This window comes from Heliconius melpomene, chromosome 17, assembly GCF_056956725.1.
Source record: "Heliconius melpomene rosina isolate 202511_hmr_F chromosome 17, ASM5695672v1, whole genome shotgun sequence".
Taxonomy (NCBI): domain Eukaryota; kingdom Metazoa; phylum Arthropoda; class Insecta; order Lepidoptera; family Nymphalidae; genus Heliconius; species Heliconius melpomene.
This window is the reverse complement of record NC_140405.1, coordinates 13808699-13833212: the sequence shown is the minus strand read 5'-3', so window position 1 is coordinate 13833212 and position 24514 is coordinate 13808699. Positions and strand designations below refer to the sequence as shown.

Sequence of the window (24514 nt, the reverse complement as noted above, 5' to 3'; positions counted from 1 at the left end):
GTTTATTTCCTAACTAACTATTTATTTAAATTCTACACAAAAAACACGATTTAGTAAGAAAAAATGTCAAATTTCAAAAGATTTCAATTGATAATTATTTAGTAGTTTTTTTTAATATTTCAGTAATAATTTGTGGCCAGTAAAATTTTAAAGATGGGCGTCAGGGTATTCTAGGCAGGGCACAGGCATACACACTTAAATTAATACCTATTACCTAATTTACATTAGTGAAAATTGACCATTGGAAAAATGAGCGTTATATCCTTCGCACATTATTTAAAATAGTAGTTGTTTTAGATTTGATAAAAAAAATTACAAAATAGGCCAGCAGCGCAGTGGCATAATTATGCTACAATAAACACGACAGGTTGTGGGTTCGATTCCCACTCGGCGAAATTAAATATTTAATATAATTCCCAGATTCCCCTATGCCTACACCGCTGTAAAGCTAAAAAATATATTTCAAAAAATTACAACTAAAGCCTTTCCTTTTGTTACATAAATATACACAACTTTATGACAACTGAAGCTAAAGCTTTTACACTTAAATAAGATAAATAGTAGCCTTTGAATGAACTTAAGTGCTTAAAATGCCTTCCTTTTTTATCCGATTATGTGAAGGAGCGTCTGGCTGTAAACACGACGGTTGTTAGTTCGATTCCCAATCGGAAGAATGAACTATTTTCATTTCCCGCCTAGTTTCCTTGAGGAGTGTAGGGAAGTGTATTTCATTGCTTTTTTTTCAGTCTGTGTGAACCTAGTGTTATGAACACTCTGCTTCCATTTAAATATTTTCATTCCCCACTTTCCGCCGCATTCTGGAGGTATACATGTTGACTATTGAGTAGCGGAACTCAACGCTGCGCTTTGCCTCGTTACCAGAGTGAAGATATATTGAATATCTCATTTCCTCGAGTGAGAATCAAATCCACAACCTGTAAGCTTACAGTTGTACGCTTGTTTCCCTACGCCACGACTGGCCTTCTGGACATTTTATAGTCCAAGCAAAGAAAGTTGCAGGCTGCTTGCTGCTTGTTTCATCTAAAAATTTTATTATACCAAGAAAATAATCATATTTTAAATATTTTTTTTCCTAACCATACTTAAAAGGAGACAAAGGAATGCACGTTAAATCACTTAGCGCTAGTGATGTGACAGTCGCGTTGAAAAGTTTATCGATTCTTTTGTTAATATAATATGATGGCGCGTCATTATCCTGTCGTCGGTTCCGGTTCGGTGCTCCGTTGTGGTAGGATGAATCGTTCGACTGATTTTGGGTGTTTGTTTTTTATAGATTTTAATTGCGTTTTAAAATATGCATTTACCTTAGAGGCGTAGTGAATGTAAACGCTATGGTTGTAGATTCGATTCCCACTCGGGGGAATATTTTATATTTTAGTTATATTTATACCTGTTCTGGTAACCAAAGTGCGACGTAGAGTTACGCCTCAGAAACCGCTATGTCTCGAAAATTTGGACGGAAACACTAAGCGGGAAAAATCGTTGGCTTTACCAAATTTTTAATATTTTTTTAGTGTAGTGTCCATAGGTGTATGTATATAGATGTTTTCCAGGATCGGCTCCATTGGTTTCCATGGTTTAATAACAATGAGGCGTAATAGTTAAATATTACACTCGTAGGTCCATATAATTGTGTTTATAGGCACATTTAATTATTTTTCAAATACAATATAATAAAAAGCAAATTAATATAAAATTTACTAAATTTTCTTGACTTTAGCTTTGAACTGGTGTTTTATATAAAGGATTGTTTTTTTCTTTACTTTTTGTTACTAAAAATTTTGATGTGGGTAGATATTTAGGGGTAGACACGGACAACTACCCTCTTCTCCGCATTCTTCCTCCCATAGCGAAGTTCGTTAGTATTAAAATATTTTGATTTAATAGATAAAACGTAATTTGGTCGCGCCTTCCGGCAACAATGTGTCTAATTGGCTATTAAAATACGAAGTGATACATCATTGAAGCCGCCGTGGCGCAGTACAGCATCTGACAGAAAGCGCGACGGTTGTGAGTTCCAGTCCCAGTAGGAGAATGATTTTTTGCTCGCTCTGGTAACAAAACTAAACACGGCGTTGAGTTTCGGTTTGAAAATGGAGAACGGAAAGAAAGTATCTTAATGGGAACGAATGTCTCAAAATTAATTCCCAGGTCGCTCTGCCTACTCAGCTAATTGCGGGATACAGCGTGAAGCTAGATAATAAATATATCTATGTAAAAGAAGTTAGTGATACTTCTTTCACATTCATATGTGACAATGTCATCATTGACGTCTCTTAAAAACTAAAGAGAAAAATATATTTTAATATTTAATATTTAATTAATACGAACTGGTGAAACAATAGCTTTAAATGTTGTTTCTCTTTTCAGGTGAGTTTGTAATAGATTAAGGTTAAAGAATATTTGTAAAAGTGTGAACATTTATTTATGTAATAAATCTCTTTTCAGAGCAACTCAATTCTAGTTATAGTTTTACTGTTCACCCTAATATCCAAGGATAATTATAAAACACATTATAAAACAACATTTCTACAGCTGATTCCCAAGAATAATGGAAAAATTACAGTTCGAGTTCATGGTCAGGGCCAGTGAAGATGTGAAAACAAATATTATTTGTGTAACGTCAATTACCGATTTAAATGGCCGTACTTTTGAGTTCCCAGATAAATTACAACCCGCAAAATTACATGATGCAATCCTACACACACAAATCTTTCAAAAAGTGAAGGCTACATTACAAAAACGACATGACAAACGACAGGTGTGGATATCAGTGAGCCCAGAGACGAAGGCGGTTTATTGTGATGAAAATGGAAATATGCAATTCATGGGATATCTTTTAGAAGAGAAAGTAACCCAAAAATCTTCTACAGCAGGGATCTCTGAAGAATATCTAACAAGATTATTGGAAAGTTTCGCAGAAACGAAGATAGAATCATCAAAACCTTTCAATGTGGGGAAAATGGCAGAAAAAATAGTGATAGAAAAATTCAGCAGTAAGATTGCTAATGTGTCCCAATGGATGTCTATCTTTGAAGCAGAATGCGCACGCGTAGGTATAGAAGAAGATGTCAAAAAAATTGAAATTTTTAGGCTGTTTTTAGAAGAATCCTGTAAAGACTGGTATAGTTCGATGCTTATTAAATATACAATAAATTCAGAATGGGCAATGTGGAAACAAAACTTTAATGACACATATGCAGATAAGAGTTGGTCACCAATCAGGTACGCAATGTTATTTAGATATAAACAGGGCTCATTACTCGAGTATGCATTAAAAAAAGAGAGACTACTGTTAGGAATAAATAAGTCCATGGATAAACAGACTCTTATTGATCTGATAGCCACTGGATTACCAAATTTCATTGCAGATAAAATTGATAGAAGTAGTTTAAAGGAAACTCAAAACTTATTTAATAGTATAAGAAGTTTAGAGCACATGGTAAATAAAAAAACAACAGATAAAAAAATACCAGCTTCCAAAAGTATAAATGAAGAGAAAAATATAAAGTCAATGGCTAGTCCGTGTAAAATTTGTGAAAAAGAAAATAAAGGTACACGTTATCACCCTGAATCCCAATGTTGGTTTAAACAAAAAAATGGTGATAGAACAAGACAGGATCAGATAAGGAGTGTAAATAATTCAGAATTAGAGACAGAACTAAACGAAATTAATCCAAAAAACTAGTAGTGCCGCCATTAATAAAAATTAAATTACTAATTAATGACACTTTGGAAACATCAGGAATCTACGATTCTGGATCTAATGTGTCCTTAATAAATTCAAGGTTATTGGCTTTAAAGAAAATACATACTCATAATAAAAAAGCAGGTTTGAAAACAATTAATGGCGTAAAAAAATCTATAGGAATGGTAACTTTAAGACTAAAAATTTTTGAAATTGAAAAACAAGTTGATGTTTTTGTTATAGATGAAGAAAACTTCGACTATAATTTTCTACTTGGATTAGATTGTATACAAAAATTTAAATTAACTCAAAATGAGAATTTAGAAATCATACAAAATATCCATAGCAATGAAAAGACAGACTACATAAAAAACAAAGAGAGACAGCCTATGATCACAAAACAAATTCCTGGCAGCTCGGGTATTGACATAGGAATAAATGAAAATGAAAAACAAGATTTAATTCAAGAATATGAAATTAACTTTAACGAAAATATATTGGTCGATGATTTTAATATTTCGGTAAATCATTTAGATCATAAAAAAAGATCAGAAATTGATCAATTGATATGCAAATATAATTCAATTTTCGCTAAAGACAAATATGATATAGGTACGGTAAAAGGTTACGAAGCACACATTGATCTCCTGATAGATAAGTACTGTAGTAAGAGACCATATAGATGCTCTATTGAGGATATGAAAGAAATTGAACATCAAGTGTCAAAATTATTAGAAAATAATTTAATAGAGGAGTCATATAGCCCTTTTGCCGCTCCGGTAACTCTAGCATTTAAAAAAGAAGAAGGAAGGAGATCGCGGCTTTGTATAGACTTTCGGGAATTAAATAAAATTGTTATTCCTCAGTCGCAGCCTTTTCCCTTAATCGAGGATTTAATGGTCAAAGCAAGGAAATGTAATTTTTTTTCAACATTTGATGTAAACTCAGCGTTCTGGTCCATACCTCTTAAAATTAAAGATAGACCAAAAACTGCATTTGTTACCCAGAATGCACACTATCAATGGACATGTCTACCTTTTGGCCTAAAAACTGCACCCGCCATTTTTCAGAGAATCTTGAGTACGATCATACGAAAGCATAAACTGTCAGATTTTACTGTCAATTACATAGATGATATTTTAGTATTTTCAGAAACGTTTGAGAAACACATAAAGCACTTATCTATGTTACTGGAAGCAATCCTAAAAGAAGGTTTTAAATTGAAATTCACGAAATGTTATTTTGCACAAGACTCTGTAAAATATTTAGGACACATAATCAAAAATAACACGGTGACTCCACTAAAAGATAATTTAATTGCTATAAAAGAATTTCCGATTCCAAAAACACAAAAAAACGTCCGACAATTTTTGGGAAAAATAAATTTCTATGGAAAGTATGTACCAAATATGTCAATAATTCTGGATCCATTACATAATTTATTAAGAAAAGGAGAAAAATTTGTTTGGTCTGATAACTGTCAAGAATCATTTGATACTATGAAAAAACTTCTATGTTCTAAACCAATTCTAGCCATCTTTGATCCAGACCTACCAATACATATTTATACAGATGCTAGCATACAAGGCATAGCAGCGATCTTAAAACAAATTCAACCCAACGGAGATGAAAAACCTTGTGCCTATTTTTCCAAAAAATTAAACAATTCCCAAAAACAGAAAAAAGCTATATATCTCGAGTGTTTGGCTGTAAAAGAAGCAGTTAAATACTGGCAACATTGGCTTATAGGAAAAACATTCACGGTTTTTACAGATCACAAACCTTTAGAAAACATGAATATAAAAGCCAGAACGGATGAGGAACTGGGAGACCTTACATTTTATTTGTCACAATTCAATTTTAAAATAACATATTCTCCGGGAAAATATAATGTAGAGGCAGATACTTTAAGCAGAAACCCAGTATTAGAACCATGTGAAAATGAAGAAAGTTGTTTAAAAGTCGTCAATTTTGTAAAAATGGAAGACATACAGCAAGATCAAAATAAAAACGAAGAAATAAAACAGAATATAAAAAAACTTATCTTTAAAAATAACATATATTATAAGAAAACCGGAAAACATGAAAAGATTATACTAAGCGAAGAGTTCAGTAAACATTTTATAAAACAACTTCATCACTACTTCTGCCACTTAGGAAGACAACAAGTGGAAAACAAAATAACACCCTTTTATCAAGCTAAACATTTATTAGACAACATAAAAAGAATATGCGAAAACTGTGACGTTTGTATAAAAAATAAATCGAGAGGAGCATACAAGTTTGGACTAATGTCTCAGTTAGGACCTGCCACGTATCCGTTCGAAATAGTGTCTATAGATACCATAGGTGGATTCGGTGGTACGCGTTCAACCAAAGTGTATTTACATCTTTTAGTAGACCACTTTACTCGCTACGCCTACATTTTGACATCCAAAACTCAGAATGCAAACGACTTTATTAAACTAGTCCAAAAAGTAACAAAAGATTATAAGATTGACTTGATTCTATCGGACCAATATCCGGGCATAAATTCAAAGGAATTTAAATATTTTTTAGAAAACGAAGGCATACCTATAGTATTCACTGCAGTAAATGCACCATTTTCTAATGGATTAAATGAACGGTTAAACCAGACATTGGTTAATAAAATTCGTTGTAAAATTAATGAAAGAAAAAATAAGATCGCTTGGACTACTATTGCTCATGAATGCACGGAAAGATACAACGAAACTGAACATAGTATAACAGGGTTCTCCCCAAAATATTTACTGCAAGGGAAAAATGTGGACATTCTACCAAAAGAACTGAAACAAAATGAAATACAGAATCATCATCTAATACGAGACCGAAAAATTGCCTTGGAAAATAGTATAAAATCACATGATTATAACAAACAAAGATTTGATAAACACAGAAGACATTGTGAATTAGAAGTCGGAGATTCAGTTTATGTTGAAAACGGAAATCGGATAAACCGAAAAAAACTGGATGAATTGAAAATTGGACCATATCAAATTATAGAGAAAATATCAAAATCAATTTACAAAGTAAACACGGGTCATAAAAAGTTACAGTCAAATCTTTTCCATATTACAAAACTTATTCCAGTAGGAATACATGATTAACCCCGGGGGGGAGATGTAAAAGAAGTTAGTGATACTTCTTTCACATTCATATGTGACAATGTCATCATTGACGTCTCTTAAAAACTAAAGAGAAAAATATATTTTAATATTTAATATTTAATTAATACGAACTGGTGAAACAATAGCTTTAAATGTTGTTTCTCTTTTCAGGTGAGTTTGTAATAGATTAAGGTTAAAGAATATTTGTAAAAGTGTGAACATTTATTTATGTAATAAATCTCTTTTCAGAGCAACTCAATTCTAGTTATAGTTTTACTGTTCACCCTAATATCCAAGGATAATTATAAAACACATTATATCTATAAGAACAGTAGTCAGTTTGTTTGTACGTCTGTCATCGACATAATGGTATAAAGTATCTATAAAAAGATAAAAGTTAAATATAGAAAAAACGTCCTTCCATACTATGACTGTCGCTTTGATGGTATCAAGTGGAGGTTCGGTTTCTGCAGCTATTGTCAAAGTTTTGTCGCTTTTAGATTTAATTTCATTCTGTTTTTTAGTTTCCCGCACACAGAAGGAACCTACTTTTAAAACACTCTCAGCAGCATGTTAACAGAGGGAGCTCAAGGCTGCGATTTGTTTTCTTTATCAGAGAGATCATGGTTCTGGTAACGAGAAAGAGCGCTGCGTTGAGTTACGCTACTCAACACGCAATACCTTCAGAATTCAGCGGAAATAGGGGGACGGTACGGAAGTGTCTTAATGGGAGCAGAATAACTTCACACTAGGAACCCAAGTATGCGTGAAGAGAGAAGAAATAAAAATAATTAATTCCTCCAACTCGAAATCGAACCTACAACCAGTCAGTCGTTATCACGCCAAATTTCAACTTTCTACACAGATAGTTCCATAAGAGTTTTATACAAAGGTATAACGTATTAAAATAACTTCTCAATTACTTACTTCATATAAAAGTTTGACAATCTCTATGAAATAGTTGAAAGGCATTCGTTAACCGTGGATTTGAACCGGTACTCATTGCTGAGCAAAATCAAACCTATTCACATCGATATAGAACTCAAAGTCCTCTCAAAATTGTTTTTAATAAGCTCTAATCTATATAACAAATAATTTTGAAACTTATAACCTTATAGTACAGTGGAATTTTAAACAAAAGGTCCCAGATTCTTTACATTTAAACCGTTCAAGTGTAAAAAGTAATCTCGTACGTGACGTATGTTAAGCAATTTGAAAAAAAAACTTCTTTTTTATGTATATATTATACTAATTTTAAGACTCGGGATTTGTTTTTTTCGAATATAATTGAGCTGAGGTGGTTGTGGCACGCAGCACAGCGTCTGTGATTGGCCGTAAATGTGATGATGGTGGTCGTGGGGTCGATTATAACTTGAGGAATGTTTTTTTTTTAATTTGTCGCTCTGGTAACTAGACATAGCACGGCGTTGGATTCCGCCTCCCAACGCGCAATATCTCAAAAAATAGGCGACGTCAAGTGCGAGTCGGTATCTTCCACCAAAGGTTCCGTACCAATTGAGGGTTGTATATCAACGTACAACTTGTAAAAGTTGACTTTTTTTAAGTCGTAAGCACTCATTTTGTATGAAATTAACTACGAATATAAGTTTTTAATGATTTTTTTTATGAAATACGTATAAAGTTTTCACTTTTCAGATTTTTACCTTCATTAGTAGTGAAAGTTCTCATTTACTTCATGTCTAGTGATTATGCTGCGATATTTAAACAATATGCAAAAACACAATTTTTATTCAAAGTAACGTATCTTTTCATTACTTTGACTTAGAAGTTTGATTTTTTTTAATTCTTCCAAGAGACTCTTGAGGTACGGAACCCTAAAAATAAATGATACGATATCTTTTTTATATATTCTAGTATCAAATGTTTATATATATATGTGTTAAAATATACATCTGTCTGTCTCTACATTGAACATAGCCTAATTACAAGTTTAAATATTTGCTGCGACGACGTTGTAACTTGTAATACAGTGACGCATCCGTTTTCACCCAATTAAGAAATCCATAGCGGCACAATGTTATGTCATTTGGAATTATATAACGGATATCGGGGGTTCGACACCCGACCTAGTTAGTTTTACAACCAAAAGTATAATCTAAGTATAATCTATCAAACGAACTAGAATATAGAAGAAATTATATTTCTTGACTTTATAAATAGATTTGAAGCCGCTTCCGTCTGCCTGTCAGAAGCTACATAATTACTCTACATCATAAAAAAAAAGAATTTAACTTCACTTTTCACAAGTCGGTTAAATGATAAAGGTCGGTTTCTTAAGCGTTTATATTATCTACAAACGCTAAGATTATGCCAAAAGTATGTCATAAGATACCCAAAGCCGTGCCAATCAAGCTGACATGCATCCTTCCTGTATCCTCATCTTGTTAAACGTAGTCAGTGACTTAGTGACCAATTTCTCTAGTGAGCCCCCGACGATAACTGAGTGTTAGTTTAATATGCTTATTTGTGGTATCTTAGCTCCCAGCTTGTTTGAAGATTATCAGCTCTGTTCTAGTTGTTTATAATTTTTTTAGAGCTTTTTGTTGGTGGTTTTTAATTGTCTTTTGTTCATTAGTGACTCTAAAAGTCTTAAAAGTGTTAATAGTTATTTTTTTACCTTCACTGTAGCTGTATCCCGCATATTGCAGGGTAGACTGAGTGAACCTTATGCTAAAAACAATCCGTATCTTATGTTATACCTGACTTTAGAGACATTACTTGCTGTGTGGCGTAGTTCAACTCACTTCCACTCTTTCCCAATACGCCACGGTTGCTTCAAATTAATAATTATAACGACCAATAATTATAACAACCAAAATTGAACCTACTACCTATATAGTATTAAGCAAATCCACTCATCAAACAGTTGAGCAATACGAAACAAAGTGAGGCATTCATTAAGAAGTGTCAACGTGGGAATATTTAAACTTGCCAGCATAATAGAGAGACGTATAAGTAAATGTTTGTTTGGACAACAACCATTTGCGTACCGTCGCGTCGCGTCGTCAATACAATTGTATTAAAGAATAAAAATAAAACTAGTTAAGGATGCCGGTTTTACTTGAAATCTAGATCTTTACTTATATTTTAAAGCTGATGAATTTGTTTGTTGAACGCCTTAACCTCGGGAACAACTGGTTCGAATGGTTTTTTTTAATTAGTTTAGTCTCGAAAAATTGAGGAACGGAGTGTATTAAAACTAGGTTCCGTCTGCTTATCCTTATGCATGAGGGTTTTATGTATCATCATCATCACTAAAGTCTTCACCACTACCACCTGTAAAACAAATAAAAACGAGGGTGCGGCCGTTGAAGCTCACATTTACTATACAAACTTTAAACGGCCAAGCGTACGTTACAACATGTCATATAAATCATTGCTATCGCATCTAACGAGATAACTGACGTGCGGGTGATGTATTAGCTCCTGTGCGCATCATGATGGAGCTGTAGCTTGGGCTAAGATATTGTTGTTTTTTAGCATCACGCAGCAGAGGTAACCTAGGAACCTAGTGTGAGTGTCTTAACGCGAGGTTCCCAGGAGTCTCAGGATATATTTCCATAGTTAGGGTAAATGTGCCGTGAATCGATTGCGTGATCAATTATTTTCATTTGAGAGCCTAGCTCTCTGGTCACAAGACAGGGCGCGAAGTTCAGTTACCCAATTCAAAACGAAATATCTCAATAATTTGTCGAAAAACAAGTAACGGAATATTTTATCACAAGGTTCCCTCTGCCTACCCTGCCATATGAGGAATACATTGTGACGCTACAGAAGAAAGCTTATACGTTACTCTGTTCCCGACTACTCTCTTGACCTTCCAGTAAACACTACCGATGATACTAGAGGAATATAACGTAAAAAAGGTATTTGGACCCCCAGATTGGCATAAACGAGTATAGCATAGTATAGTATATATGTGCGCGTTGAAGATAGTCGAAGAGGCGAAAGAGGTACAGAGAGTACGCGTTTGGCGCTCCATCCTCTCTCGCTTCCCTGCCAGTCAAATTAAATGGTGAAATTCGAAAAAAGAATGATTTTATTTTATATCGAACCCACACTTCTTATTTCCTACTCAAATCTCTGAACCATCCGCTCCTAACCATTCTAGCGTACATTCAAAGTGCTTTAGTATATTCAACTTGATAAATTTGATCGATGATATGCTTCCGAACTTGTAACGTTAAGTTTTAGTCGTATTGAAAGCTAAACTTTATTTTTTTAAATTGATATTTAAACTTTTTAGTCTTTATAACTTCGCGGCTTATTTAGGTTAATAAGCTGTTAACATAGAGATAAGTGCTGCCACTGTGACTCCTAGTAGTAAATTTCTTTATGTAAAAAGAACTCATACTTGGCCCATTTGAGTGGCCATATCCACAACCTTTCTTTGGGGGTAGATTCGCCTCTTAGAATTCTAATACTTTTAACAAAACATTTAAAACCACTCTCAAGAAACAATAAATTTTCATTACATGAAAATTTCAATTTTCATTATTAGAATGCACTTAACTAAAAAACATTATAATTTAATATAATGTTTTCAAATTATGAAGGCTAATATAATTCTAACAGATTTTTAATTGAATCTTGAATGAATGATTTTTTCTCCATAACATTTAGAACTTGGTTCTATTTTTTAAAATACACGCACATAGGAATCTAATTTTAAGGCACCTGTTCCCATTAAGACACTTCCGTTCCCCACTTTCCGCGGAATTCTGGTGGACTATTATTGCTTCATTCATTCATTCAATTACATTCAGGTCGTACATACATATTATGTAGGTATGTGGAAGATACAGGCTCTGTATGTATGTATGTGTATGTGTAACTCGCAACTGGGATACAATTAAGTGAATGTAGCGGGCAATCAGAATGGAGTATTGTTAGAGTACAATCGTGAAGAAAAGTTATTATTACTTATTTTTTTTATTTCTGGATGTGAACTTGGGACTTTACGCATCAATAAATATCTATCTTTCTATCTTCCTATTCGCTGTTACAAAATCAACAATGAATGAATCAGAAGTTCTTGGCGCTAATCGATTGTATGGCACGTAACAACCTACGTGATTTACATTTTGCTCTCAGGATCGTCAATTAGCATGTAATTGTCATTAAATTACCATAAATTGAGGTGTTAAGTTTCACCATTTAGTACGCATTACTTTATAAATGAGCGGAACGTGGAGAACGTAGTAACGTAACTTGGGTTATCTGTGACTATATAAAACTATATGAAAGGGAATTGGCTAGTCATTGGCGGTATTTAACGCCGTGCGTTGCCATGTTACCTGAGCGAAGAAAGTAAAATAATTCATCCCGCCAAGTGGGAATCGAACCCTCAATCGTCACATTGCACAACGAGAGCCTCAAACGAAAACTGCTTAAAAAATTATCTTAATTATATATATTTTTTTAATATATTTTCCAATCGTCTGTACAATATAACAGTCGCGCGTGTCGTCCGTCCGTCTCACTTAGAGCCCCTTCGTTATAGTAGCTACTGCCAATTTGTGTTATACATTGCGAAATGTACCGCAGGAATTTGCATTTAATAGATTTTTTATCTTCCACCGTTATCAATATAAGATAGCAAAGTAGGAAAAGTTTCTCTCTCTTTACCAAATTTCATAATTGTAGGTCCACGGGATATATCCTACATAATACCCCATTGTTTCACTAAGGTATGATTCCGTGGAATTTCAAATGATATGCGGCAAAAAACGATACAAAGGCTCGTATCTTTTGATTGCTTCGACTTCGAAGCTTAATTTTTTCTGTGTTCCAAGGGAGAGGCAGATATTTAATACATAATTTCAGTTTACACTATATGATTCTTCCTTAAGAATGGTCTTGACCGTCTTACAGACCGACAGACGGATATCAAAGTTGTCCAACAAGGATTCTGTCTTTTTTTATTTGGGCTACGGAACCCTTTAAGTGAAGAATAAATGAATGAAACTCCCAAATTGTTAAAGATGCTTGAAAACTAAAAAACCGTTTCTCATTGTTTAATTAAAAAAGAACACGACCCTTAAATTATTTAAGAATATTGACTGATGATTATGGGAGAATGCTTCAAGACGATTTCTACATATTTTTTTATCACATACCCGCTTTTTCCTGCATATAGCACTCTAGGCAGAGGAACCTTAAGGCACTCTATTTCCTACATACTGCCAAATTTTCGGAATATTATGTATTGTATAGAAAAATTCATCGCTGAACATTGGCTTATTCCCAGTACGACAATATAAATTCCCCCGAGTGGGAATCGAATCCACAACCGTCGCCCTTACAGTCTCCCATTTCTAATTATTCAATTAGAAAAGAACATTACCCTTAAATGAATTAAGGACACTTCATACATGCAAGAGTGCTCAAAATTCCTATACAATACATATATAAGTATGCAGGTATTTTCGATGACATTTTGATCTAATTCTTTCTTTTGATCTCTGCTTGAGAGGGTTTCAAAGGATTGCCAAGTTGCCTGCAGCTTTCGTTTAGTATGAGTGAATAAACGGGGTGCTTTATATGCCTTCTTTGTTAATTTCACTCTGTCTCTCCCATATAGCGAGGTGGACAGGAAACCTAGTGTTAAGACATTCCGTTCTTCAATATTCTGCCAAATTTTCGAGATAATGGATGTTGAATGGCGGAATTCAACGCCACATCTTGTCTTTTTACCAGATTGAGCAAATAAAAATTTCATTTCTTCGCTCTGGTGAAGAGGCAAAACGCGACTTTGAGTACCGCTACTCAACACGCTAATTTCGGCGGGAAAAGGGAAACGAAAGTGTCTTAATGGTAATGGAGTGTACACTTGAAGAACAACTGACAACGTGAAGAGAAAAAAAGAAAAATAGGGATCGATCGTAAAATAACCGAGTACCCTCAGACCATATCCCACTTCGCCAATACGGCGTTAAACCCTGTAATATTGACATTTCAATTATTTCCCAGAACTACCGTCACAATTGAACACGGTATGTGGGACGGGCGAAAGCTACCGAAATTTCGCGCTCGTATTGTTCAATACAAAGATAAAACTTATTGTTTATACGTTACACAATAACTGTGAAATTGGAATGGCAGGTAAAATGTATTTTTTTATAAGTACCTGTTGGCGAGGGTTGTGGGTTCATTTATTTACTAGCTTTAACCGCGGTTTTCTTCGTTAAAGTTATCAAAATACCGCCACTAAAATATTTTTATGCCATCATTAAAAAGTTTTCGTCAATCCTTTTTTAAATAACAATGGAAAAATATTCTAAGTCGTTATTTTTTATTATAGATTTAGAAATAGATGTACAAGAAAGTTAAGATAATCTATTAAATAATTTACTAGTTAAAGCGTAATAATTAATCTTAGAAATTACAGATAAGTAAGTCTATCTTAGAGTCAAAAAATATAATATGACAATTTTTAATCTCTTTAATGATCTGAAATTTCGTTTAAACACACCCGGGAAACACCTGCATTAAAATTTACAAGTATAATTTATTTTTGATTGTAATTATTTACCATACAGTTATCCCACCATTGCCACTAAAATACCATACAAAAATATTTTCCCACCCATAAATGCCTCAACATGACATTATAACATTACACTAAATATTCAATATGTCACATAATTATAAAAACTCTCACACTAATTACTTGAACCCTACTTAATTAACTCCATAACCCATTTAAATTTTTAAAAAAGAAAGGCAAAAAAACCCCGCTTCCATTGCACGAAAGCATTCAACTGTCAAACGCCATTGTTCCAAATTTGAATTCAACACCTTTATTCGAATGTCACAGATAATTTATAACTGTCAAACGTTTATTCGGTTTGACGCATTTATATTAATGCTTGTGTTTTTTTTAATTTAAGTAAAGTTGTCTTTAGTAGTGATGTATGTTGTAGATTCGATTCTGGCGTGATGTTCCTTGTTGGTCATACAAAAAACGTATAAAGTATACGTACGTATAAAAACGTATAACTAAAATACCAGTAGTGAACAATGAACAAGTACATACAATTTCAGTTACATTATCAATTTTATACGCAATGAAAATAATTTATTATTCCTTCGACCGGGAATAAAACCCACAACCGTCACGTTTAAAGTCAGTAGCTATCCCAATGCGACACAAAGCTAACAAAAAGTATGAAAGTTGTATAATAAATAAGCTTGTAAATCAATAAAATCTCTCGTCAGTTCAATTTTAATTACCTCTCAGCAACCTGAATAGCTTTGCACAATAAAGAAATACCTCGACCGGGTGTTGAACCCGCGATGGGGTGGACTTTCAATCACTTGACCTCGTAATAGCTTCGATTAATTTATCATATATGATCTTGTGATGTCGTTGAATTGGTTTCTTTTTTACTTCATGTATGTGCTTCATTTTGCGGGTTTAACGGAGATAGCGATTGTAAACACGGCGATCGTGGTTCGATTGCCACACGGATAAATATTGTTTTTACTGTGGTAATAAGACAGTATTTTTACCATTTAATGACTAAAAACTGAAATATAACTTTTTTACAATATTTTTTTTAAAAGAATTTTTTTATATAAAATTTTCATAACTATATTTCTGAAATAATAATAAAAAGCTAAGGAATTTTATTGATTGAAGGCGCTAATCTCACGAAGTACTGGATCAAATTACAAAAGGCATTTTTTTAGAAAGTCCGATCATCGAGGAATATGTAGAAGGCTATTATTAGTTGTAGTATTACATCACGTTAATAATTTCATTGTAACTCACTGTACTTGCGGTCGGAGTTACCTCCCACACTTGTAGTTATTACCATGCGGGTAGAGCCACAAGTAAAAGCTAGTCATTGATATGCGCTTAAAGTACAAAGATGGCCAAGTTTCGTCCAAAAATAGTATTCCGAAAAGCGATATGTATCAACCCGGAATCGAACTGGTAACCTTATTTAATAAATCATAAAAATCCCATTCAGATACATTAAGGAGCGATAACCTGTAAGTGCGTTATCTAAGATGTTTCTGTGCTTTATCATAATCGACTTGTGCCATAACTTAAGACCAGCTGGACTCAATCTAATTTTTGATGTGTTCCAAATATACAAACGTCAAATGTTATATTACGTTAATGTAAAGTACGGTCGACGAGTCGAAACCGCTCTAAAGTTAGCTTTCGGTAACAAGACAAAAGGCGGCGTTGAGCTCCACCACTCAACATGCATTGTTTCGAAAATTCGGTTTAAAGTGGGGAACGGAATGTGTGAATACAAGGTAACCTCTGCCTACCCTGTTATGCGCGAAAAGCATGAAGCTCAAAAAGTAATAAATTTTTCATAAAGAACTTATAAAACTTAGGGCCAGTTTTGGCTCAGGGTCATAAGCTTGCGACTGTACATTTGACAGTAGTACACTACTTTCATAACACTAGGTTCCCAGGTTCCTTCCACCTACAGAGTGGAAGAAATGTGTGGCATACATCATGAAACTAAAAAAAAACTTATATGATGACTCTTCAATCTCACAATTCGTGAACAAGCTGTTAGTTTGCACGGTCTGTGGCACAATTATATATGGAACGGAAATGTGTTGGTTATTGAATACTTACTGGCTTTTAGTAGAGCGCTTTTGATATTACTGCTGCAGTTAAAATTAACTGCTATTTTAACTTTAATTTGAACTTTAAGTATAATTATAAATAGTTATAGACTACGAGTATGTTCCTTTTTTAGCTTTTTGCTGTATCCCGCATATACATAGTAGAGTAGGCAGAATTACTTAGTGTTAGGGTTATACTATTTCTTTTCCTCACTTTCCGCCGATTTCTGGATGAATTGCGTGCTGAGTAGCGGAACTCAATACGTCGCTTTGCCTTCTTACTAGAGCTAGGATATGAAGATATTACATTCGAGTGGGAATCGAACCCATAACCTGTTGAATTTACAGTCGCACGCTTGTGTGTACGACTGCTACTGTGCTACAGCTGGTTTCAATGTAATATACATATGTGTATTAATTGCATTAACTGTAATTGAAAATATTAAATAAATTATGTGTCTGACAGAAGTTACGTTGTAGGTATATGTATAGAGAAGTAGAGTTATTTTTCTAGATATATTATATATAGATACAATCTAGATATATTACACAAAGTAAGGCCGCCTTTTGTGTGTCAATTGTTATATTTTTGTCGTTTTTATACTCTTCTTTTTCTTCTTAATGTGTAATTGTGCACAATAAATTGTAAATAAATAAATAAATAAATAAATAAAGTATGGTGAATATGGCGGAGAGAACCTAGTGTTGAGACACTACAATTCTAGTTTTTCCACGAATTTTAAAGACATTACCTGCCGAGTGGAGGAACTCAACGTCTGAATTTGTCTTGTTATAAAAATGAGGAAATGAAAATAATTCACCCCTCCGAAGAAGAATAGAACCCACGAGCTTGCAGTCAATCATTGTGCCGCATTGCCACGACGGCCTCTAAAACAAAATGTAACTCTATTTACTTGTTTCAGATGACTTAGCTCCGACAGTCATGCGTCGAGCCATCCTCCTAGTGTTGGTGCTGGTGGCGGCCGCGGTCGCCTGCCCGTGGGCGTGCTCGTGCCGGCCCAACGCCGCGGACTGTGCCCACAGAGCGCTGTTGCACGCCCCGAGGAGACTACCTATAGATGCCCATCGATTGTGAGTAGCGATTTGATTATTTTGTATATAAGATGTCTTCCTCATGATGTCGGAAAGCGAGCAAAAAAGTGATAATTATATCAGAAGTATATATATGAACATATATTGTATTGTATATTATAAGATTTGAGACCGTCGTAGAGCTGCGGCATAGGTGCTAGGGTTGTGGGTTTGATTCTCGCTCGATAGAATGAACTATTTTTAATTTCCTCGCTCTAATAGCAAAATCAAACATGGCTTTTAGTTTCACCACTCAACATAAAACGTTTTGAAAATTGGGCGAAGCGTGAGGAACGCAGTGTCTTAACACTACGTTTTCCCTGTCTGCCAAAAATTGCCAAAAATTCATGTCACTGTCTGAGTGACATGTCAGATTAAATTTTTTCTAGCCGTATCTTGCACGTAGTGATCTAACACTAGATAACATATTTACCTACTCTTACACTATAACTTCACTACTTTAACACTGATGCCATACTTTATAAAGTATCTTTCCCTAGCAAATTGATTGCCATTTACAAAAGTTTTCTTTAGTTTACCACAAATTTTAACCCTCGCGTTAACCTTTCCATCCCCAACCATAATACACTATAAATATAAATGGAAAAGTCCCTTATGGAATGTCTATGGCTTCTCAATAAATTGAATACCGTACCGTCGCGAGTTTAGATATTGTTCTATATTTGTAGTAATCATAATAATATAAATAAAGGCCAGTCGTGGTGCAAGAACGTGAGAAGTGGTGCGACGATTGTGGGATTCGATTCCCACTCAGGGTATGAAATATGTAAAATTTTCATTTTCTCGCTCTGATAACGAGGCAAAGCGTGGCGTTGAATTCCACCACTCAAGACACAATGCTCTAAGAATTCGGCTGAAAGTGGGGAACGTAGTGTCTTAACACTAAGTTCCCAAGTTCCTTTTGCCTACCTTAATATGGACTGGATATAGATAGCATAAAGCTAAAAAACGTAATAGAACCTTGTTAAGAATAGTTCAGTGACTAACTTCTCCGTCCGATGGAATAAAAGAAAACTATCGGTAAAATAGGTAATTTTGTAAAATGAGTCGATGTATGCTTTTGGTAGGGGAACATTGCTGACTGCTTATAGCGAGCATATTACGTTATGGGGCGAGTGTAGGATAGGCGTAGACTACTTGTTTCAAGCAATATTTCTATTTTTCTTTATCCATATATATTATATCTTCGTTGTCATATAGAAATTACTAAGATTTTATGTATATATGCCTGAAGTAACTCTTACCGCAGGGACAATGGGCTATGATTATTATAATATGATATAGCCCAAAGCACCCAGAATTTGAAGTGGGGAAAGTGTCTTAATGAGAATGGACTGTACACTAGGTGCCCTGGTTCCCTCTGCTTACCGGTGCCAAAATCATAGGCCCTCCTTTAATTCGAATCAGTAGTTACTGAGATTACCGCTTTAGACCAAACAAACACTTTAGCTTTATAATAATAATAATATATAGTATATAAGTATATGTAATAGACACTTCTGTATCACAACTACTCTGTGCGTCTCAGTCGACTCTATACTCAATAAACTAGGGGCGTGTAATACACTGTACGCAATAACTTCGCACATTCGGTGACAGAAGTGTTATTATTTTTTTATTTATTTTTTTGTAAAATCGCAATGTCTGGAAAATCGTTGCATGGGGCACGGAGTGTCTTATCACTAGTGTCCCTCTGCCTATCGTCGGCCCTCCGCCTATACAGGACACTTATTTGCTTTTTTGTGTAAATTTCCACTGTACGGATTCGATTTCCACTGCCCTCGGAGGAATTATTATTTAAGTTAACGAACGAACTAATTTCTTACGAAATGCGACAGTCAAAAAATCTATAAACAATTTTGTTTTGCCTTTAACATTGTTGATAGTCGACTGTACCCAATATAGCCTTACACAAACGTCTGTGGGTGTATCAATATAGTAATAATGTATGGAAATCTTATTTAAGTTGAAATGTAACAATATACTGTATATTTCCATTTTACCTTTGGTTATAGCTAGTGCTCGATTGCGACGGTTATCGGTTCGAACTATTGATATACTCGTTTTGCACTTTGCTAACGTGGTTCGTAGCTCTGATAACAAAACCAAGCACATCATTAATTTCCACCTCTCAACAAGCTAAATCTCAAAAATTAGGCTCTGCATGCTGCTGCATGCTTTAACACAAGGTTCCCACTGTTCCCCCTGCTATATAGATACAGCATAATGCTAAAAAGTTCAAACATAGTAACACAATGATTTTACCCACTTCTTTGCTATATACAGTTCAGCGTAGTATCTCGCATGTGGCATGATAGGCAAAGGTAACCTAGTGTCGCGACACTAAGTTACCCTTGACGAGTGGCGTAACTCAACGTCGTGTAACTCTGGTAACGTGACAAAGCACAGCGTTAAGTTTCGCCAATCAACACGCAATGTCTTTAGAATTCGGTGGAAAGTGGGATCCCTCTGCTCACCCTGCTACATGCGGGATACAGGGTGAAACTAAAAATATTACATAAACCTACAACCATATTAAGCGAACCTTAAGCAGTGGCTTCAAGTAAAGCAAATGAATGCATAAAAACAATTATTTATTATTGTCAAAGAAATCTCGAATACATTTAAAATGTCGTTCCTTGCGAGAGACTATTTACATTTTTGTGTTGTATTTGTTCAGAGTAAGTGACATACAGACAAATAAATAGATATGACAGGCAAAATGTATCTCAATTGTAACTTTTACTTTCCAGATGGGTTATGAGTTTGATTCTCACTTAAGTAAGAATGAATGGCTTAATGGTCAGAGCGCTGGACGGTAAACAAGAGGCGTGGGTTCAAATTCAGCTCAAATTCTTAAAAAAAATATATTTATTTCATAAATGTAGAATAATACTTTAAAATGATTAAAAAACAATAATTACAGTCTCTACAACAATATACTCTATGTAAATGCAAATTATTGCTCCCTCTATATGCGATGCGTTATTAAATTTAACGTGTACTTTCAAAGATAGCTTTCAAATTACATTACTGTGTCATTGGAAGCTTAAGAGCTCTGTTTTGGTTACATAATTACGGTTACTGGGTCGTGGGTTCGGTTCTCTTGTGAATTTTGACATGTCATATACATTGTGCTAGCGACCCAAACGCGGCTTCGCCCGCTCGAACATTTTTTTCAATTAATTTGAACATTAATCAGCCTAGACCGTACTATATTAAAAGTGAATGTTATTACTACAGGAGAAGCTCTATGCCTATTAATACACAGAAAACAATGAATCACATCAATATTCTCAAAAAAAAATTCATATAATTACAAAAAGAAGAAAATGGTTATCTGAAGTAACTTTTGCCTTTTAACATTATAACAACATTCCTTAATATAAAATCTAAAAAAAAAACTAGAAAATAGTGTTCCTACATAATGCCTGAAGGCTACATAGATTGACCGGAAAGACTACCTTTGTAACATGAAACTGAGACGAAACAGGGTGACCATGTTATGGTAAATCTATAAACTCAGTGACTGACTGACAGCATTCTATTTTACTTCATAAAGGCCACGCAAATAAAGTTACACCATCTTTTTTACTAATTAGCTTATTAATTAAGATTTTTTTTTCACTTCTTCACGCTATATCCTGCACATGGCGGGGCAGGCAGAGGGAATCTGGGAACCTAGTGTTCAGATCCGTTGTGTAAAACAACTGTTACGGCAATTAGCAAATTTGTCGAGCTAAATACTTTAAATTGACATAACTTTTTTATTTATGAACCGATTGTAATAAAATAAACCCGATATGTTTTCGAAAGCTTGCCAGAATCCAACAGTGAAAACCACATCTAAATCGGTTAAGTCGACTTTGAGATTAGCGATAACAAACGCACAGACAAACGGACAAACAGACAAAAATTTAAGAAATCATTGTATTAGGTTAATAAAGGTTCCCGACCCTCTTACGATTTTATTATAAGTATATAGATATATTAGTAATATCCCATAATAACTGGTTTCTATGTCACCCTAAACCACTTTAAAAGTCTAACCCTGCGGCAAGTGCTATCTATTGAGTAGTTCACGACAAAATGTATGGAAGGAACATTTTGCTCCTTTTTCTTTTACTTACTACCTGTTGTGGTGTTTTAGAATATTATAGCTGATGTAAAATAGTTTCAAATAAAAAAATATAATGTAAAACTAGTGTTTAACCCGCGGCGTTGCTCGCATAGACCACATCATTGTAGTAATTTCATTGTTTCTCGATTTGCCAGGTAGTTGGACTGCGTCTGACACAAAGGTTGTGGGTTCGATTCGACTCGAGGGAATGTTCATAATTATATAAATATTTTTAATTTCATCACTTTCGTAGACGAAGCCTGGCTGACTCTAGCCACTCAAAACGCGATGTTCTAAAAAACTGGGCGGAATATTGGGAACGGAGTGTTCTTAGTACCTACCTAGCGTTAATACACACTTTCCCCACTTTCCACTCAGTTTTCGAGATTGAGTCGCGTCTTAACGCCGCACTTTGTCCCCAGAGCAAGAAAATGAAAATAATTCATTCACCCGAGTTGGAATCGAACCCACACCAATCTAAACCTAACTACAATATAATAAAATATATATCATATATTAGAAATTCAACGCTCCATCGCACCGACTCTAAGCGTGAATTAATATTAATTGAACAGATTAGGGATCCTTATTATTTGAGGGGGGATATAATGTCTTTATCACATTACACCATTGTGACGCAATATGACTAAAATAGATGATATTTATAATTGCCGGTTCTATTCCCGCGTGTGGTAATTTATCTTTATTTATAAGTTGGATCAGAAATGTAAGTAGAGAGAACCTTAAGTATTATTTAAAATTATTTTATCTATTATTCCTTCGAAGTTGTAGGCTTGACCCTTACATATATCTGGGACAAATAGTTCATCTAGGTAAGTCCAACTTCTAGAGAAGAGATCCCTCGTGGAATCTAACATAGCTAATACGGACAGCGTTCGGGAAGCTACGACAGATCTTGATACTAAGACACTTCCTTTCTCCACTTTCCACCGAATTCTGGAGACCTTACATATTGAATGGCGAAATTTAACGCCGCGCTTTGCCTCGTTACCAGCGCGAGAATGGCAATATTAATATTTCATATACTCGAGTAGGAATTGAACCCATAACCTCTTCCGTTTACAGTTGCACGCTTGTGCCCCTGCCCCACAACCTAGAACCTCAGAGCTTCAATAAATTTGAAATCAAAATTGACGCAATTCTTAAATCATTAGGTATTACACCGTATTCATTTAAAAAACAGCATATTTCATTGCTTTCCTAAATTATTATCTAGTTAATTCAATTATCTACGGAACACTGCCAACGCTGGCACCTCTCCAGCTTGCCTCGTTTGCTATAAGGCGCTTTATCGAAATTTATTGTAGGGGAAGTTCTTACTATTATAGCCAATTTATGTTAATAATTGTATGGAAATTTTAATAAAAAATATATTTCTTCACGCTATATCACGCTTATAGCAGATTAGGCAGAAAAAAATCTAGTTTTTTTTAAATACAGCTTTCCGCTCAATTTTACAGATATTTTTCTTAAGTGACTGTACTCAACACCGCGCTTCGTTTATCAGGGGAAATAAAAATAATTTAAATATTCCCCCGAGTGGAACTCAAACTCACAAATATCTTGTTAACCAGACCAGACGCTATATCACTGCGCCGCGAAGGCCGCATTACTTCATCAAAATTTTATATATTTTAACGCATGTATCACCATTTTCTTTAGGGTCAGAGACAGCCAGCTAGAGGATGCCATTGGTGCCGTTCCCCCATTCGACACGGAAGTGAGTTTGAGTTGAGCGGTAGATTTTCTCTGCCTGGTGCTCTGGCCTGCCAAACAGCGTGAAACTAAAAAAAAAAACAAATGTCACCTGAAACCCATAAAACTAACGCGACCGTACAAAATCGCATCTAATCCTAGGGTTTATTTGTCTAGACTATTACTTAAATACTAGGTATACCTTATAGCCATATTACGCAGTAGTTGATTCAGTTTGCAAGACATTGGGATATCGTTGTATTATTTCTATAAGTTTTGCAACATAATTGTAGCTTTACGCTGTATCCCGTACAAAGAAGGCAGTGGCTGTACCTACCCAGGCAGTGGGAACCTGGTAAACGCTCTGCCTACCCTGCTATGTGTGAATATTGAACTCACAGTCATCAAAATTACATTCAGAGACTACACCGCGGCGCCATAATACTTTTTTCTCTTTACTATTATTAAGAAATAAGTTTATAAAAATTTCAGTAGGTATTTCGTAGTAGGAAGGCATTCCCAGCCAGGAGCAGTTTTGGCGTTCAGCCAGCGCGCAATGCAGTCATCTCCCATAATATTCGAGATTCTATAGCAATAATACTGCTGAATCGATTTTGATAAAATTTCCTATAATTCCTAATCAATAGAAAGGGAATGTGTTATAATATTTATTTGATGTTTAAATAGGTGCTAAGTATTTTATTAATTACTCAAAGGCCACGCTTGTACCACTGTACCACGACCGTTGTGTCGAAGGGGCACAAGCGTGAGAGCAAGCACAGGAGAACGCATTGTGGATTCCCATTCGAAATATAAAATATTTAATATTTTCATTCGATTCCTCGATCTAGCACCAAAGCAAAAACCCCGCCGTTGAGTTCCGCGACTCAACACGAAATGCCTCAAAATTCGGCGGAAAATGAGGAACGGAGTGTCTTAACACTAGGTTCCAACTGCCTACCCTGTTGTGTGCGTGAGCTGTATTACACACACACACACACACACAACAGGGCTGACTTATTTATTTTTTATGTAAAACTAGACGACAGATTCACTTGTATTTTTCGAGTAGGAATCGAAGCAAGAACAGTCCTACGGTATGCCACTGTG

General features: G+C 34.8%; 3 protein-coding genes across 4 annotated transcripts in view; all 3 read left to right on the top strand.

The window, feature by feature from the left end:
* The window catches only part of sli (slit guidance ligand), an 82139-nt gene that overhangs the window by 19404 nt on the left and 38221 nt on the right, over nucleotides 1–24514 (top strand). For both annotated transcript variants that reach the window (XM_085200484.1, XM_085200483.1), the window contains exon 2: nucleotides 17379–17547. In XM_085200484.1, the coding sequence (XP_085056610.1) occupies nucleotides 17399–17547 (149 nt within the window). In that variant the 5' untranslated portion in view covers nucleotides 17379–17398. The remainder of the gene's footprint in view (nucleotides 1–17378; nucleotides 17548–24514) is intronic.
* LOC146530455 (uncharacterized) lies at nucleotides 2245–4121 on the top strand. Its single transcript, XM_085201077.1, has one exon. It carries the CDS (start codon nucleotides 2573–2575, stop codon nucleotides 3707–3709), a length of 1137 nt encoding a protein of 378 aa, XP_085057203.1. The 5' UTR covers nucleotides 2245–2572; the 3' UTR covers nucleotides 3710–4121.
* LOC146530454 (uncharacterized) lies at nucleotides 6001–7094 on the top strand. Its single transcript, XM_085200749.1, has one exon. It carries the CDS (start codon nucleotides 6001–6003, stop codon nucleotides 6835–6837), a length of 837 nt encoding a protein of 278 aa, XP_085056875.1. The 3' UTR covers nucleotides 6838–7094.